At 37.4% G+C, this 17,967-nt stretch overlaps 2 protein-coding genes across 3 annotated transcripts in view; one reads left to right on the forward strand and one right to left on the reverse strand.

The window, feature by feature from the left end:
• The window catches only part of LOC107041762 (DNA-binding protein D-ETS-6), a 22,629-nt gene extending 11,476 nt beyond the window's left edge, over positions 1-11,153 (forward strand). The window contains exons 3-4 of the mRNA XM_015262490.1: positions 8,100-8,364; positions 10,850-11,153. Coding sequence (XP_015117976.1) covers positions 8,100-8,364; positions 10,850-11,141 — 557 coding nt within the window. The 3' untranslated portion in view covers positions 11,142-11,153. The remainder of the gene's footprint in view (positions 1-8,099; positions 8,365-10,849) is intronic.
• Positions 11,154-15,887: 4,734 nt separating this feature from the next.
• Positions 15,888-17,967, reverse strand: part of LOC107041763 (dosage compensation regulator) — a 10,955-nt gene continuing 8,875 nt past the window's right edge. For both annotated transcript variants that reach the window (XM_029126381.1, XM_029126382.1), the window contains one exon: positions 15,888-16,856. In XM_029126381.1, the coding sequence (XP_028982214.1) occupies positions 16,286-16,856 (571 nt within the window). In that variant the 3' untranslated portion in view covers positions 15,888-16,285. The remainder of the gene's footprint in view (positions 16,857-17,967) is intronic.

Here is a 17,967-nt window from a genome sequence, read left to right on the forward strand (position 1 = left end):
CAGTTGACTATAGTCAACTGAAACCCATGCGGTTACACGCACGTATCATATAATAGTATATTTCAGCACGTGTGGGGCAATTTCGTCTTTAACGTGTGTGGGGTTTACAGCATGAGCCGAAGGCGAGTGATGTAACCACACACGTTAAGGACGAAATTTCCCAACAAGTACTGAACAAAATTTTGTAATCCAGCCGGTTTGTAATTGTGTAATTCAGCCGGTTTCAGGCATGAGTGGCATAAACTCACTTTTAATTCAACACATTCAGAGTTCCTGCACGGAGAGAAATGTTCAGTAAAAATTACGGAACTCTGACTTTACTCACCGATTACGGAATCGACTCAGAAAATTTAAGTGATGGTATCGTAATTTTTCACAAGAGACTCAGATAAAAATTACGGAACGCTCCGGAAAAATTCCGTGACAGTTCCGTAAAATTTCCTATAACCACATTTCGCTCCGGAATTACAGAAAAGATACGTAATTTTTATTGAATATTTTTCTCCGTGTGATGAAAGAAAGAAAAAAAGCAAAAATTACCAATTTTCTGTCAGCGGTCCGTTCTGCCCTAGGGGTCCGTCTTGCCCTACCCTCCCCTACACACATATATTCAACATATACCTCAGATGCGAAAAAAAATAGATCCCAACATTGACACCTGAATATATAAATGACTTTTGCTTCCGAGTGGAAGTTTTGTAATTGTTCGCTTTGAGGATCTTTTAATTTTGCCTGGAAATGATGTAGAATGTTGTGTCATCTCGAGATATGATATTTTTAGAAAATGGGTATATGTATGTGCAGATTTTTCGGGAACTTGTCATAAATCTTCACAAAACAAGTGGACAATTGCATTTTTTAAATAAATGAGTACAGTTGTTGTTGCTAATTAATTAGCAATTTTCTTCCGGATGGTTTCACTTTTTTAAAATTCTTGTTTTACTATTCTCTTCAATTTTTTCATGTCAGAGTACTATCATCTATTGAAAAGTCATCAAAATGGTGAGTATTATTCCGTAATTTTAGGTAAAAATGACATGACAGTTTCGTAAAATTTTCTACGTGCAGTAATGATGAAAAAACCGATTTTCTCTTTCAAATCGCATAAACAATGTGCTGTAACTCAACGGATTGTGCAACTCCCATCACATTCTGATAGAATCAAGAGGGTATTGTTTTCAATTCTAATTCCATTCTGAAGACAGTGTTTTAAGTGATCATTGAAATATTGATTTCTGGAAAAATATCAATTTTTTCGAATCTGTATGAAAAATTGAATTTTATTTGGTGTCAATGAATACAGTTTTTTAAAGTCATACATTCATAAAAAATTCACGAAATTCGATTTATTCCTGTTAAAAAAATCCTTAAAAAATGATCAAAAAAGACCACAAACAAAAGAATACATGAACACAGATACCACCTAAAAATCGATATTCAGACTTTTTGTACCACATTTAGTTACCCTAACACAAAAAATTGAAAACTTAAATTTGAGCGATAGAGCTTCCATGCGAAAGCAAAAAGGAGTACAAGTGGAGCTAAAAATTTGAAATTTCGTCACATAATTGCTATTATTTAAGAGCAATTCTGGGAGAAATTTCAGCTCAATCCGCAAGTAGTGTTTGAATACAGCAATTTCTAAAAAAAAAATTTTCTCCGATTTTCAAGAACTACATGACTGAATTGCATTTTTTACGTCAATATACTCCGTAAAATAATAATGATCGTATAGTATTTCAGAGAATGTATAAATATCCTTAACAATATACCCGTAGATATCATTCCCAAAAAATAGGGTACCTCCTGCCGGGGAATCCCATCTGTATACGCAAGGAACAAGTGGAGTAGAGGGGAGTGAGATAAGGGCTGAAATGACTCGGGCCAAAGGTCGCTCAGAAGTATTCTGTCCACCGGACAATGCGTATCACGAAATAAACCCCAATTCAACGCCGTCCTGATTCTTTAATTCCAGTAAAATAATTACCCCTTATCTTAAGAAATGAAAAATTAATAATAACAATAACAACAATCGTAATAATAATTAATCGCAGAATTCTCGATCAACCAAAAATTATTGCGGCAACAAATTTTTTAAAATAAAAATATGGAAGTGAAGTTTAAAATACTGTTAAAAATGCGTGAGGTAGTCCCGATATTGGAATAAAATTTCTTTTTTGGCGCGTTATGTGGAGGATCCAAACGCACCCACTGCATCTACACCAGCAGGACACAAGATTTCATCCGTCGGCGGCGACGGCAGCGGCAATCCTTTACAACGGTATTACACAAGACAAAAAACGAAAAATGAATTTTTTTTTTACGCTTGCTCAAACCTGGAGGTTTATGCACAGAGAGAAATTTTTTAGAAAAATTCTAGTGCCAGCACGGGAAAAGAGACGCAAAGTGACGGCCACGAAAAAATTCCAGTGCCTGCACTATAAATTTTATTGGGGAAAGCGTGAATTTTTCCCCGTATTTTTGTAAAGATTTCACTCGTTCGATTTCTTTTCGTTTTTGCGTTTTGTCATTATTTAATGACTGACGAAATTTTAAGGTGGTGCGAACATTTTCCTGCGTTTTCTCTAAACTTTTAAAAAGAATCACAAAACTAGAAAAAACGCATGAAAATTATCGCACCACTACGCAACTTCGTGAGCCATTAAAGAATGACAAACCACAAAATCGTTATATTTTTCACGTCACTCCCATCGATAATTTGCCACAAAAATGAAAACAACGTCAATTTTGGCTAAAAGGGTGTCGAGCATCCTTAACAGTACTAGAATTTTTCACAGCCGGTGGATTGTGATTTTTTCCAGTACTCGTACTAGAATTTTTCTAGAAAATTTCTCTCCGTTTACAACTAGAGAAGTATTGATATACATATAAATATATAGACATGTGTGCACATCCAATACACGGAGAGAAATAATCAGTAAAAATTACAGAACGATTGACGTAATCCGCAAGGGGGAATCGTTTTCCGGCAATTTTTATAGGAATGGAGGAGAAGAAATCTGAAACCCCGATTGGAAATTTCACTCAGTTAGCTTGGATCTACATTAGTTTTAGGTTCAATACTGGTCAGAATTTATTGATTAGACTGTCGGATCAGGATCTGATGAGATTCTGAATGAAGTATCTGTATCCATTGTGGTGGAGTGAATTGTGATCCTATTCTGATCAGTCAAATCTCGATTGGATCCGTATCGGATCCAGTACTGTTCAGGAATATCGAATCCTAGAATTTTGACCAGGCATGGACCCANCCCGATTGGAAATTTCACTCAGTTAGCTTGGATCTACATTAGTTTTAGGTTCAATACTGGTCAGAATTTATTGATTAGACTGTCGGATCAGGATCTGATGAGATTCTGAATGAAGTATCTGTATCCATTGTGGTGGAGTGAATTGTGATCCTATTCTGATCAGTCAAATCTCGATTGGATCCGTATCGGATCCAGTACTGTTCAGGAATATCGAATCCTAGAATTTTGACCAGGCATGGACCCAAACAAGCGTTACATTTCTGATCCAAAATTGATCAAAATCAGTTTTCACTGGTCAGTCTCTTATTCTATCCTAATTTGAATTTCCACTCGGGACGTTCAGTGAATTTTCAGGTTTATCACCGAACAAAGTACGAACTTGTCACGTCATTTTTCCCGAAGAAGTAAAATCTTACAGAAACTTGCCTACTTATTATGCCAACAAAATTAAAAATTCTTGAACGTTCAAGAATTTTTATTAAGCTGGTGATTTATTTCTACGTTTCATTCCGTAAAATTTCTCAATCGTTGGGGAAAAATTACGGAACGACTTGTTGTACCCACAACGGTGAGTCATCAGACGACTGGTTAATTTTTACGGAACAAATCGTAGAATTAATTTACGTGGCGATTCGTACAATTTCAGTTTCGACTCACACTTTTTATTGAATTTTACTTCGCTCGCGGATTAAGTTTCGGAACGTAATTTTTACTTTTTTTTTCTGGTAATTTTTCTGGATTTTTTCTCTCCGTGTACGTTTAAAGTTTTACAATAGTTTTGATCTTGATAAATACAAGGTGCTTTGGTATTTCTTTCCTACACGTTTAAATTACATTTTCTTAAAAATTGATCTGTTGTGTCGATACATTCTTTTTTCAACTTTTTCAAAAATTTTCGAATTTCATATGGTGGAAAGTGTCCGGAGACCCCGGATGACACATGTATTTTTAGTGACTGTCATGATCTATAATTGGCGCCACACAAGACGTGAGAATCGGAAATTCCTTGATATCGCGTCAACTTACGGCGCCGAACGCAGCTCTTACTTATTTTTTGTCAACTCAACAGGGAGTGAGTGAAGAGGAGCCGTTAAGTCACGCTGGAGGCTCGAAGTAAAATTTGTTTTCGGCGGTGTGACTTTGTCATTCCACGTTTTATCTCGATAACTCGACAGTTCCGGGAAGCCGGTGAATTTATTATGAACTGGGTGGTCGATCACTGTAGGACACCGCGGGCGGCAAATTGGGCGGTCTCTATTGTGTTCGGCGGTGATACACACCTCAGATAGTCTCAATGGAGCGTTAGTTTGTGTCTCAATCAGTTAAGTACGCGGGATTTATGACTTTTGGGGCATGATTCCGATTCCTTTGGCGCGGCGATTTTACATATGCTTTCGGTACCATTTTTCCCCGGGATTACCGGAAAAATAATAAAAAATTTCATCTCCCTTATTTCTCCTGAATCATGCAGATTTTGTAAAAAAAATACTCGCCAACAACGGGTCGAACACTGGTCTGTTCACAAAAAGTTATGAAATCGCACACTGATAGGGGACGGTGGGGCAAAATGAAACAGCAAGAAAATCTTGTGATCTAAGGGAGATAGGACGATTTTCATAAAAACCTTTTTTGTAGAGAATTTTACAAGCTACAAAAAAGGTCCTCTTCAAAAATGTCCTATCTCCTTTAGATGACGAGATTTTCCCACTGTTTCATTTTGCCCCGTGTTTCATTTTGCCCCATGCTCCCCTAGAATGATTCATTTATTCCAAACGAGATTCGTTAACTATTAACGAATGGTAGAGTTAAATACGACCAAATGAATATTCGTTAATAGTTAACGAATGGTTCACTTGAATGGCGAAAGTCAAGTCAAACAAGGCTCCTCAAATATACATTCGTTAACTATTAACGAATGAACATTTCGTGGGACCGAATAGACCCACACCTCCAACCAAAATCCATTCGTTAACAATAGCTAATCCGTTCTATCAGTGCACGGAGAGAAATATTCAATAAAAATTACGTATCTTTTCCGTAATTCCGGAGCGAAATGTGGTTGTAGGAAATTTTATGGAACCATCACGGAATTTTTCCAGAGCATTCCGAAATTTTTAATTAAATCTCCTGTGGAAAATTACGATACCGTCACTTAAATTTAGTCGATTCCGTAATCGGTGAGCCAAGTACAGATTATCTCCCTTATTTCTCCTGAATTATGGAGATTTCTCACAGAAGACGGGAGTTTATATAGCGCTTCACATCTTGTGACGTCACAGGATATTGTTGAATAGGATTTTAGAGCAGGTGGGAGGGGAACCAGGATAATTCAGTAGCGAAGCGGTAAACCGGGTTAGATTTTGACTATTGGTCAGTTTTTGACGAATATCTCGGAATCTAAAAGAGATAGAAAAATTTTTATCACGACCTTTTTTATAACCCTCAATTGGCGCTACTATTATTATATTTTACTGCAAAGAATTATTATTGTTTCAAATAATTGATTTTCAAATTTTCAGTTTTATGATTATTACATTTCATTATTATTATTATTATTATTACAGGTATATATATATATACTACAAAAACTATGGGGTACGCTGCACCGGTTATCGTGCGAAATTCTAAGTAAATTTCGATTTTCACGGAGAGAAATGTTCAGTAAAAATTACGGCACTCACCGTTCATTCACCGATTACGGAATCGACTCAGAAAATTTAAGTGATGGTATCGTAATTTTTCACAAGAGATTCAGATAAAAATTACGGAACGCTCCGGAAAAATTCCGTGACAGTTCCGTAAAATTTCCTACAACCACATTGCACTCCGGAATTACGGAAAAGATACGTAATTTTTATTGAATATTTATCTCCGTGTTGAGTGCACACCGAAACGAGTGGAAACAAGTCCACGTCGTTTTCGGACTATATTAATTAATGGAAATGGGTCATGAAATAATTCTTAAACGCAATGAATTTACTTTTGATTGTCTTTCTTTGTTAATATGGCACGAGGAAGAAACGTCTGTACTCTACGGATTGCTCCAGCAGACTAAATACCGGTCACAAAGACCAAAAAGAATATCGTCACCTATCGACAAAGAACTCTCAGTTCTTTCTCCCCATGGAGTTATTGTTTATGTTTATATTAACTCTCCGGCACTCTCTACGTCGATTCGTTTTTGTACGCATAATCTCATCAAATAAGTTCTCAGTAAAGAGCTATATAATCCAACATTAATTATGGAATTATGTATTAAGAAGGGGGAGTACTGAAATTTGAAAGTCCTGCAATAATAAAAATGGCCTTCGTGAGATTTTTTTTGTCATTCCGACCGTAAGGCAGCGTTTCACGGACTCTGCCTACGGCCGTCATGACAAAAAATATTGTTCGTCATACCGCCAAAAAAAACTGACGAATATGATTGGAGCACTCGCCTTCGGCTCGTGCTGCGAACCTCATATTCGCCAGAAAATTTTTTTTCGGCCTAATGACGAAATATACTATTTCACACGTGTAGTCACTAAAAAAATATGCTTTGACCATGGGGACAATCGTAAGAAAAAGCTTTTTCTGTACTGCTTCTCAGGATTTCTCGTCTGGGAATTGGTATTACATACTTCCCGAACTCGAAAACTTGAAAATCACTACAGAAAAATATTGTTCCTGGGCTGTTGCGATGGGGTTTTTTTACTCGTGTGGTTGGCCAGTCCTCGCCTACGGCTCGGAGGCCAACGCCACACGAGTAAAAAACCCCATCGCAACAGGCCGGAAAAATACTATTTTCTAGGGATATACTTTAAGCCATTGAAAATAATTTAGGGGAGGGTAGGGCAAAACGTACCACTGACAGAAAATTCAGAAATTCTTGAGAAAATAGTATATTTCGTAACGAGTGCAAAATAGTATATTTCGTAACGAGTGCAAAAAACATTTTTTCACGAGTTACGAACAATATTTTTCATCACAATGTGGCGGAAATTGGACTTTTAGGCACGCGGAGCGTGCCGAAAAGTTCACTTTTCGTCACAGCGTGATGAAAAAAAATTGACGCCTCTATATTTCACCTTTCATTTTCACATCAGAATAACTGAGAAATCCCAATAGCATAAATATACGGTTTTATTTTTTGAAAACAAGCATTGGGAACCATTCGGAAGCCTGTTAGCAATAAAATTCATAGAAATGAAAATCGAAGAAAAAAATACGTGAAGAGTAGCAGTCATATCAGTAGCGAAGTGGTAAAACGGTTAAAGTCGACGCATCTCCCAGTTGAGTTTTTGAAGAATATTTTCGAATCTAAGGGAGATAGCGAAATTTTTGTGGATACATTTGTCGTAGCTCTCAATCGGCTCTACAAAAAAGGTTATAACAAAAATTTTGCTATCTCCCTTAGATTCCGAGATATTCATTGAAAACTGGTCAATAGTCAAAATTGACTAGTCCCGTTTTACCATTTCGCTACTGATATGTAATCCGTCAAATGAGCTGTGTGAAGTTGGCACCCGACATTGACCGATTGATAATTTCGACTGTGCGTTCGAAGCAGATGGACGCGTAGATGATTGCAGTAGAAATTTGCCAATTTCCTGTCAGTGGTCCGTTTTGCCCTCCCCTCCCCTACTTCTCTCAAGTAAATACGGTCTACAAATTAGGAAAATTTTCTCTCTTTTTTTTTTCAATTATTCCTGATAACTTTTTCACTTCTAAAACTGAAGAAATGGTTTTTCCCTCATGTTCAATGCATCACCCATCCCCCAAGTTTGATACTCCATGTGAGTATCTGTATCATGTGTATTTAACCTTCTCTTCTTGGTAAAAAATCAGAAAGGTTCAGCCTCCTCCAGCGGACCTGTACGCTGATTGGCTCATCTAGTGGCAGCGCTAACACGGGGGCGGTCGGTGGCGGACAAGTACAGCTATGGCAATTCCTCCTCGAGCTACTCTCGGATTCGTCCAATTCCACTTGTATTGCGTGGGAGGGTACGAATGGTGAATTCAAGCTCACTGATCCGGATGAGGTTGCACGCAGATGGGGTGAACGCAAGAGTAAACCAAATATGAATTATGATAAACTCTCCAGAGCGCTCAGGTGAGTAAGAGGTTGATGAGACACTGGCGGGGAGGGTCGGGCAAAACGGACCACTGACAGAAAATTGATAATTTTTATTTTTGCTGCCGAATGGATGGAAAAACAAAAATTCAAAGTCATTTGTGGTTTGCGGTGATTAGCAAATCTGATCAAATTGCGGTTCAACGACACTTGTTGTCTATAAAAGCCCTGTGGCGGTTACGATTCAAGAAACTCACTTTTAATTCAACACATTCAGTGTTCCTGATTTGAAGGAAAGAAAAAAAAATTACCAATCCCTAGAAAACACCTTTTTCTTAAGTGTGCCAAGTGAATTTGAAGAAAGATTTTAAAAAAATTTTTTCTTTCCCTCCATCATTGGAGAAATATGTATTCATCCATCCGACGAAATTTCAAACCCGCAACCGGAACTAGACATCGAGAAAATAAATGCGGAAAATCCTCTATTTCGCGTGACGAACCTCGAGAAAGCATGGGATCAAATGGGTACGGCGGGTTGAAATATCTCTCTTATTCACCCCGGTACCCCATTGTTTTTTGTCGCCATCACATTGAACACATCATTCCCCATATCTTCAAATTTTTTCAAATTTTTCTTGAGTTCCTAGGGGGTTGAAACGTTCAATTTAATCAAAACTCCATAAGAGGCCGTGTATAAGACTGATTTTGTTTATTTAATTTCTCGATATCCATAAGTTCTAAAATTTTAAAATTGTCACCGATGTTCACCATCTGTCTAATGCTATTAATTTAAAAAATTATAACTTTGTTGGTGAATGTCAATTTTCAAGGTCAACGCCAAATTCACTTGGCACCCTTAAGACTCTCCCCATGTTTTTCTTAGATAATGTTTATAATAGTCCCCGTCTGTTGGAAAAATTCTAACGGACTGTATTACACAGTTTAGGAGATGATAAAAAAAATACTGAAATACGGGAGTTATATATGGGTCCCCGCGAACTCGATTTTTCCATTTTATTTTTTCTATTTCGTATTCGAACTACAAAATTCAAGATGCACGGATACTTTACACGTTCCAATACAATTAAATAGAAATGAATTTATCACACCCATTCCTGCTGTTAAGGATGTTTATCCAGAATCGCAAGTGCTTGAAAACATTGATTTTTTTTAAACTGAGAGATGAAGATATTCCCTTCACTTTGATACTAATTTCAATCCACCAACCCATGTTCGTGATTTAGAAATGAAATAGACAAAATGCACCAAATGCATGCGCTAACATATGCGCTTATATGGGATAGAATCATTCAAATATTTCCTCTTTTTGCCCGGCTACCCCAGATTTTTCTCTGGCCATTGGATTCAGTGCAATTTTACACATCTATTTTTAGTCTTCTAGTAGGTGAATTATCAATTTGAACATGAATTTCATAAGAGCCCGTGTATCAGGAAAAATTAGTTTACTCATTTCTGCCGAGAGTATTGCGATTATTTTTTTTAACGTTACACTGAGAGAAAAATATAATTCTTCTGACTATATTCCATCACCATCGAATTATAGTCAAAAAGTCCTCAACAATTTTTCATGGGTTACGGTAACTAGTGCCGGAGAAGTAATCACTACAATGGAATGTAGTCATTGCAACTATTTTATAGTTCTCCCCACGATAGATTTGTTGTTGTTACTTTTGAACTTTGGTTAGTTTAACTGCACTTTGATTTGCGAAAATTACGCTTGTGAAGTTACTATAATGTTATGTGCCGCATACAAAAAAAAATCGTATCGTTCACCAAAATGCCTCAACTATTTTCTTATTGAAAATCGAACTTCAGATTTTTCTCTCATTGTAGAAAACTTAGTTTGATATGTTTTGCTGTCAGCCGAAAAAATAACAGAATTTTCCTTGACCATGAAAAAAACACATTTACCGACAATTTACGGACACTGGCTAAACATCCTTAAAAATAAGGCTACACGGAGAGAAATATTTGATAAAAATTATCCTACCGTTCTATAAAAGTGTATCATGAGTTATCTTTTCCTCATTTCCATCCCGAAATTCCGTAAAAATTAATATATGATGATCATATTTTATTCTACGTTAGAGAAATTTTATCCTGATAAAAATAAAAATGACTGTACCGGTAGGGTAAAATTTATTATGCGTTAGGATAAAATTTCTCTAACGTAGAATAAAATTTGATCATCATATAGTAATTTTTACTAAATTTCCGGATAGAAATGAGGAAACGATGACTCATGATACAGTTTTATAGAACGGTAGGATAATTTTCATCAAATATTTCTCTCCGTGTGAGGGCCAAAGAAAATTTAAATTCAGCCGGAAATCAAAATGAGCGATAAAACTGAATAGCAATTGGAGATTATTCCAGATTATCAAAATAAAAAAAACAATCAAGATCACGTTCGAAAGATAATCCACCCGGGCCTTAATTAAATTAGTTATAATTCAACTTTTTTTATTTGATTTTAATGGCAGCTTTTCCATCAAATTCCCAGATACTATTACGACAAAAACATAATGACAAAAGTTCATGGCAAACGTTACGCCTACAAATTCGATTTTCACGGACTGATGGTGGCCTGTCAGGCACAGGCCGGCATCACTCTCGACTCGTCCACACCTCTCCGCGGCTCGGCATCCTGTCACTCTCATCATCACCTGTGTGTACCTGCCTCGTCAACTGCCGACATTAGGCCGCCTCCCCCTGGTCCCTCATTAGGACCGCGGACAGCGCAACCATCACCTCCGTACTGCTGGCCATATCCACGGTATCCGTCATCGACATGAGGACATTTTCAAGCTTCCCACGAATGAAATCAGTAGCGAAGCGGTAAACCGGTTTAAGTCGATTTTGACTATTGTCCAGTTTTCGACGAATATCTCGGAATCTAACGGAGATAGAAAAATGTTTATCATGACCTTTTTTGTAGAGCCAATTAAGGGCTATAAAAAAGGTGATGAGAAAAAATTTGCGATCTCTCTTAGATTCCAAGATATCAATCAAATACTGACCAAAAGTCAAAATTGACTTAACCCGGTTTACCGCTTCGCTACTGAAATGTTTCCATGATCGGAGAGAATTGTTTATGTGGCCAATGGAGGAATATTCGCAGCAGGGAGTCGCCGTAAAAATGTCTGCGGCTTGACTCTTGCCGTTTAAAGATTCGCAAGAGATTCAACTATTTTCGTTGATTCTCCAAAATTGTTTTCAAGATTTGAAAAAAAAAACATGGAAAATATTAGAACGTATATTTTTCAAAAAGATTCACGAAATACAGTAGAGACTTCGTACACGGAGAGAAATATTCAATAAAAATTACCAGAAAAAAAACGTAAAAATTACGTTTCGAAACGTAATCTGGGAGCGACGTAAAATTCAATTAAAAGTGTCAATCGTCACGTAAATTCTACGATCTGTTCCGTAAAAATTACTCATCCGTCCGACGCCTCACGGCTAGCCATGAGTCACCGTGAGGGGGAGATTTTAACAACACGTTCCGTAAATTTTCCGAAACTTTTCGTAAAAATTCTTAAACATCCAAGAATTTTCATGTTCTGAGGCATAATAAGTCTTGAAGTTTCTGTTAGATTTTACAACTTCCAGAAAAATTACGTGACTTTTTCGTATTTTTTCGGTGACAGACCCGAAANTATTTTTTCGGTGACAGACCCGAAATATTACTGAACGTTTCTGATTTATTGTCTTATATTTCTATAGAAATTCACTGAAAATGATTCTCGCTTGCGGATTACGTGAAATGTTCCGTAATTTTTCTTGAATATTTCTCTCCATGTATGAGATACCTCTCTATAAGATACCTCGCGCTCCGAGCGCTCGAGGCCTACCCCCACTCTCGGCACTTTTATCGTCTCCCGAGTGTTTATGTTCCGTGGGCTTCTTATAAGATACCTATGGCCCCGGTCATTTTTCAACGGGAAGAGAGTAGTTTTAAGGATCAAACGGTGTTAAGGGTCAAATGGAGGGACGAACGAAGTGATCATGAGGGTCTAATGACCTTAAGGGGGAGTCACACCACTTTTTTCAAGTAATAGAAATAAACATCGATTTTGTTTCCCTTTTCCCATCGAAAAATCGTAATTTTTCGTCTGTGATTATTCTCGAGTCCACCAACAATCCCCCAACATCAGCTGCCATTCTTTCACGCGGGGTTTTGTTCAGAGAGAAAAGGGAACGCGAGCGATACAAATTCAAAACATTAAATACATATAAATTGATTAGTTATCGATATTCATTCAGTAAAAATGAAAATTTCATTGAATTCGGGCGCAACGAGCGAGGTATCTTATTTGAAGCGGGCTGATCCTTATTTTTCTCCTTTCGATGGGGGCGCGTACACGGAGAGACATTTTTGATCAAAATTATCCTACCGTTCTATAAAAGTGTACCATGAGTCATCGTTTCCTCATTTCTATCCCGAAGTTTAGTACAAATTAATATATGATGATCAAATTTTAGTTCTGGGGATTAGTTATCGATATTCATTCAGTAAAAATGAAAATTTCATTGAATTCGGGCACAACGAGCGAGGTATCTTATTTGAAGCCCGCTGGTCCCTATTTTTCTCCTTTCGATGGGGGCGCGTACACGGAGAGACATTTTTGATAAAAATTATCCTACCGTTCTATAAAAGTGTACCATGAGTCATCGTTTCCTCATTTCTATCCCGAAGTTTAGTACAAATTAATATATGATGATCAAATTTTAGTTCTGGGGATTAGTTATCGATATTCATTCAGTAAAAATGAAAATTTCATTGAATTCGGGCACAACGAGCGAGGTATCTTATTTGAAGCCCGCTGGTCCCTATTTTTCTCCTTTCGATGGGGGCGCGTACACGGAGAGACATTTTTGATAAAAATTATCCTACCGTTCTATAAAAGTGTACCATGAGTCATCGTTTCCTCATTTCTATCCCGAAGTTTAGTACAAATTAATATATGATGATCAAATTTTAGTTCTGGGGATTAGTTATCGATATTCATTCAGTAAAAATGAAAATTTCATTGAATTCGGGCACAACGAGCGAGGTATCTTATTTGAAACCCGCTGGTCCCTATTTTTCTCCTCTCTGTGGGCGCGCGTAGTGGGGGCATAGGGGTTCCCGGAATTCCACTCTCCTACTGTCCCTAAGGTATCTTATAGGAAGCCTCTACTGTAGTAAACGAATCTAGAAAGTGCGAGAATATTCTCAAGTTTTTTGTAAAGCCGAAGACTTCTCGTATTTTCTAAAAAGTTGAAAAATTTTGCTGAATTTTCCAGAAAACCGGAGAATTTTTTAGAATTCCGACCGATGCCACTGCCCAGAAAACAATTTTTGACAGTGCCATCTACAAATCAAACGGAACATCGGCAATTTGTCGACAAATTGTCGACATACTGTTTGCTGGGTGGTCGTTAGGAGTAACTTTGCGAATGACCCCTAACATGAAATTAATGACGTGTCCACGCCAAAAACAATGCAATTATCAACGAATGCAGTTTGACTGTCGAAGTTGATGTACATTAGTCCGTAAGTGTTAAATCTTGCATATACAATGGGGTAAGGGGATATCATTTTGTAAGAAAACTATGATTTTTGTAATAAATAGTTGAAGAAAAGGAAAAAAATTAGAAGAAATATTTATTTGAATGCATTGATGAAAATTTATTAATGATGAGTACAAGTGGTACAATGTTTCATGCGGTAATCGCAACTTACGAGTAAAATATTCAGCTTCCGATACTGTTTTAATCCGCTGAGGGATCAAAACTAATTTGATTCATCTTCATCGACGGATAGTGGAATAGTAGTCGATGATTTTCACTTTCTAATCATTCCTCGCGCATTCGACACTCCAGAATCAAATGAACAGAAATTAACAGAGTAAATGAAACACCGCTGAGACAAGCTGACGATGATAGTGAAATTATTTTAATAACGAGGAATTTTAAGGAAAAAATAGTTGTCAAGGAACTCATTTTGTGGTAAAGTGAGTTTCCCCAGAATATGTCTCTGCACGGAGAGGAATATTCAGTAAAAATTACGGAACAATTGACGTAATCCGTAATGGAGAATCGTCTTGAGATAATTTTTACAGGAATGCGAGAGAAGAAATTTGAAACGTTCAGTGAATTCTCAGCAGACGTCGGCATAATCGAAATTTTGAATTACAGTCAAATTTGGAGTAAGTCAATTGTTAATATTACTCACCAATTTTTTTATTTTTGAAAATAGCTAGCAATTTAAATTTTCAAATTCCGAATTATTTTGTCGAGCATCAATTGAAATATTCAAATTCCGAACTATTTTAACAACTAATAATTCAGAAATTAAATTACCAATTATTATATTAATTTCCAAATTTCAATTACTATAAGGTGAACTTCTCATAATATTACTAAAAAATAATGATTGAAACCGATCTATGATTCTCAGGTTCATCACAGAACAAAGTACGAGATTATCAGATAATTTTTCCCGAAGAAGTAAAATCTTACAGAAACTTGCCGACTTATTATGCCTCCAAAATCAAAAATTCTTGAACGTTCAACAATTTTTATGAAGCTGGTGAGTTATTTCTACGTTCCGTTCCGTCAAATTTCTCAATCGTTGGGGAAAAATTACGGAACGACTTGTTGTCCCCAACAGCGCTGAGTCATCAGACGGCTGGTTAATTTTTACGGAACAAATCGTAGAATTTACGTGACGATTCGTACAATTTAAGTTCCGACTCACACTTTTTATTGAATTTTACTTCGCTCGCGGATTACGTTTCGCAACGTAATTTTTACGTTTTTTTTTCTGGTAATTTTTATTGAATTTTTCTCTCCGTGCGTTTATTCCTAAAATCAGTCATTCAGGTCCTTTGGAATCCAAAAATGGTAGTTGTTGAATAGATATCTCCAAATCTAAGAAAGACGGCGAAATTTAATTAGAAATCGCTTTAATTATTGAGTTTCCTCTCTAGAGAGTCATTGAAAAAATTCTACTCCTCTCGGATTTCAAGATATCTTTGAATACCTAAACTCGAAGGAACGTCGACTCATCTTGTTCTTTTTTGCCTGCTGAGTTCATATTCATCAACAAGACATTAAAAATGAACTTGTTCTATTCTGTTCCCTCACCAGAAATTCCTCTACAACTGATTCAATGAGAAAAGGAGAAGAAATAAATACAGAAAGTCATCTTTATTCCACTGTTCCAAAAGATAATCATACACCTTCAATATTCCTCCTCAAATACACCAAAAATTTTCGTCTCCGTCATCTTCAGGTTCTCCTTCGTCATCTTCATCGCCCCTACCTCCCACACTATTCTCCAAATAACTTCAGTAGTAGTGAAGTAGTAGAAGACCAAGTCAGGCCAGACTAACTTCAGAAATAATAACTTCTTTGAACAGATATTCCTGAACCAACCAAGACGACAAAATTTCAATACAAACCGTTTTGTAAGTCTTAAATTCAGTAGCGAAGTGGTAAAACAGTCCAAGCCAATTTCGACTATTGCCCAGTTTTCAGTGAATATCTCGAAATCCAACGGAGATACCAAAATTTTTGTTATAACCTTTTTTGTAAAACCCATTGAGACCTACAACAAATGTAATCACAAAAATGTCGCTATCTCCCTCGAATTCGGAAATATCCCTCAAAAACTCAACTGGGAGAACTTCGCCACTGAATTTTTCATCTATAAATACCTAAACTTGAAGTAAACCTATGCATCGTGACATTAAAAATCGACTTGTTCCGTTCTCTCCACTCACAACCCACCTCTTTACTACTGAATCAATGAAAACTAAAAAGTACAGAAAGTCATTTGAATTCCCTTCTTCCACAAGATCAAAACCCTTCATACACCTCGAGTGTTCCTCTTGACAACCCCAAAAATTCTCGTCCCCATCATCTTCATTGTCTCCCAAACCTCCTCTCCTCAATACCTATTATAAAATCCCCCTGCAGGGCCACCTCCTCCCCTCCCCCCGAATCCCCCCCTAAATCCCCCTCTGAACCCTCCGCCACCCCTCATGAACTTGGCGGGTGGTACACCACCCCCATAACCCCCATTGCCCCCTTCACCATAGCCACCCCCATTGCCACCACCTCCATACCCCCCTCCCCCAAATCCACCGCCCCTACTCCCAGTGAAGCCACTGATATGTCCCCTAGGAGGTCTCCTCGACATGAATCCCCCACCAGTGATGGGCTCCATCTCGTAGCGTCCAGCATTCATCCCACAGAGTGCCTTGATCACAGCCAACACCTTCTCCTGAACAGGACTGAGCTCCAGGATGGTCTCAGGATCCTTGGCAGCCCTCACCACAAGCCCCTCCAGTGCAGGCCTCAATGCCACAATAGCCGCTGCGTGCTCAGGATTCATCTCCAGATTGATCCAGTTGTCGAGCCTGACGTAGCTGTCGATGTACTCGACTTTCCTCGATCCGAAGAGGAGGAGATGAATGGGAGAGACTAGGGTTGTTTGCTTGCAAGAGACTGCTCTAGTTCTGTAGAACAGGGAATGTAAAAGTTCACGTTAATGTAAGGAATCATGAAATTTGTACGTCCACGTGAAAAGGGCCCACTTTGTCGCATTTATTTTGTGAGATATTCACATTTTTGTGTTCACACCTTCCACTTAAGAGTGCCATGAATTTGAAAAAGATTCAAAAAAAATGTTTTCTTTCCCTTCATCATTGGAGAAATATGTATTCATCCATCCGACGAAATTTCAAACCCGCAACCGGAACTAGACATCGAGAAAATAAATGCGGAAAATCCTCTATTTCGCGTGACGAACCTCGAGAAAGCATGGGATCAAATGGGTACGGCGGGTTGAAATATCTCTCTTATTCACCCCGGTACCCCATTGTTTTTTGTCGCCATCACATTGAACACATCATTCCCCATATCTTCAAATTTTTTCAAATTTTTCTTGAGTTCCTAGGGGGTTGAAACGTTCAATTTAATCAAAACTCCATAAGAGGTCGTGTATAAGACTGATTTTGTTTATTTAATTTCTCGATATCCATAAGTTCTAAAATTTTAAAATTGTCACCGATGTTCACCATCTGTCTAATACTATTAATTAAAAAAATTATAACTTTGTTGGTGAATGTCAGTTTTCAAGGTCATCGCCAAATTCACTTGGCACCCTTAAGGTACTTCCTCAGTGAGTTATACTTGGTGAAAATTTCGCAATGAACTGAAGACCTAAAATTTGGATCATATGTTAAGGCCATGTAAAAACGACTCCCACAATTTCAAGTATTTTTTCCATGCGAATTTTTGAGATATCCATCGTCAAACATTCAATTTTTGTCTTTTTTAAGTTTTTGTCGATGCATATCTCAAAAATTCGCGTGGAAAAACTACTTGAAATTTTGGGAATCATTTTCTCATGTACTCAACAATATATGATCCAAATTTTAGGTAAAAAATTTCGGGTGCGATTCCCAGTCGGGTAGAATAATGATGATCTAATCATTCAAAGTCTTGATCAAGCGGCCGCTACAATAGATCTTGATAGATTTAGATGGCATGGGGCGCCTCGTGCGCCTACTCGCTCCATTCTAGAGTTATATGGCTCACTTCACAATGCCCCCTTAACCTTTAACC

This window comes from Diachasma alloeum, unplaced genomic scaffold, assembly GCF_001412515.2.
Source record: "Diachasma alloeum isolate Michigan unplaced genomic scaffold, Dall2.0 Dall_scaffold_00379, whole genome shotgun sequence".
In the NCBI taxonomy this organism is placed as follows: Eukaryota; Metazoa; Arthropoda; class Insecta; order Hymenoptera; family Braconidae; genus Diachasma; species Diachasma alloeum.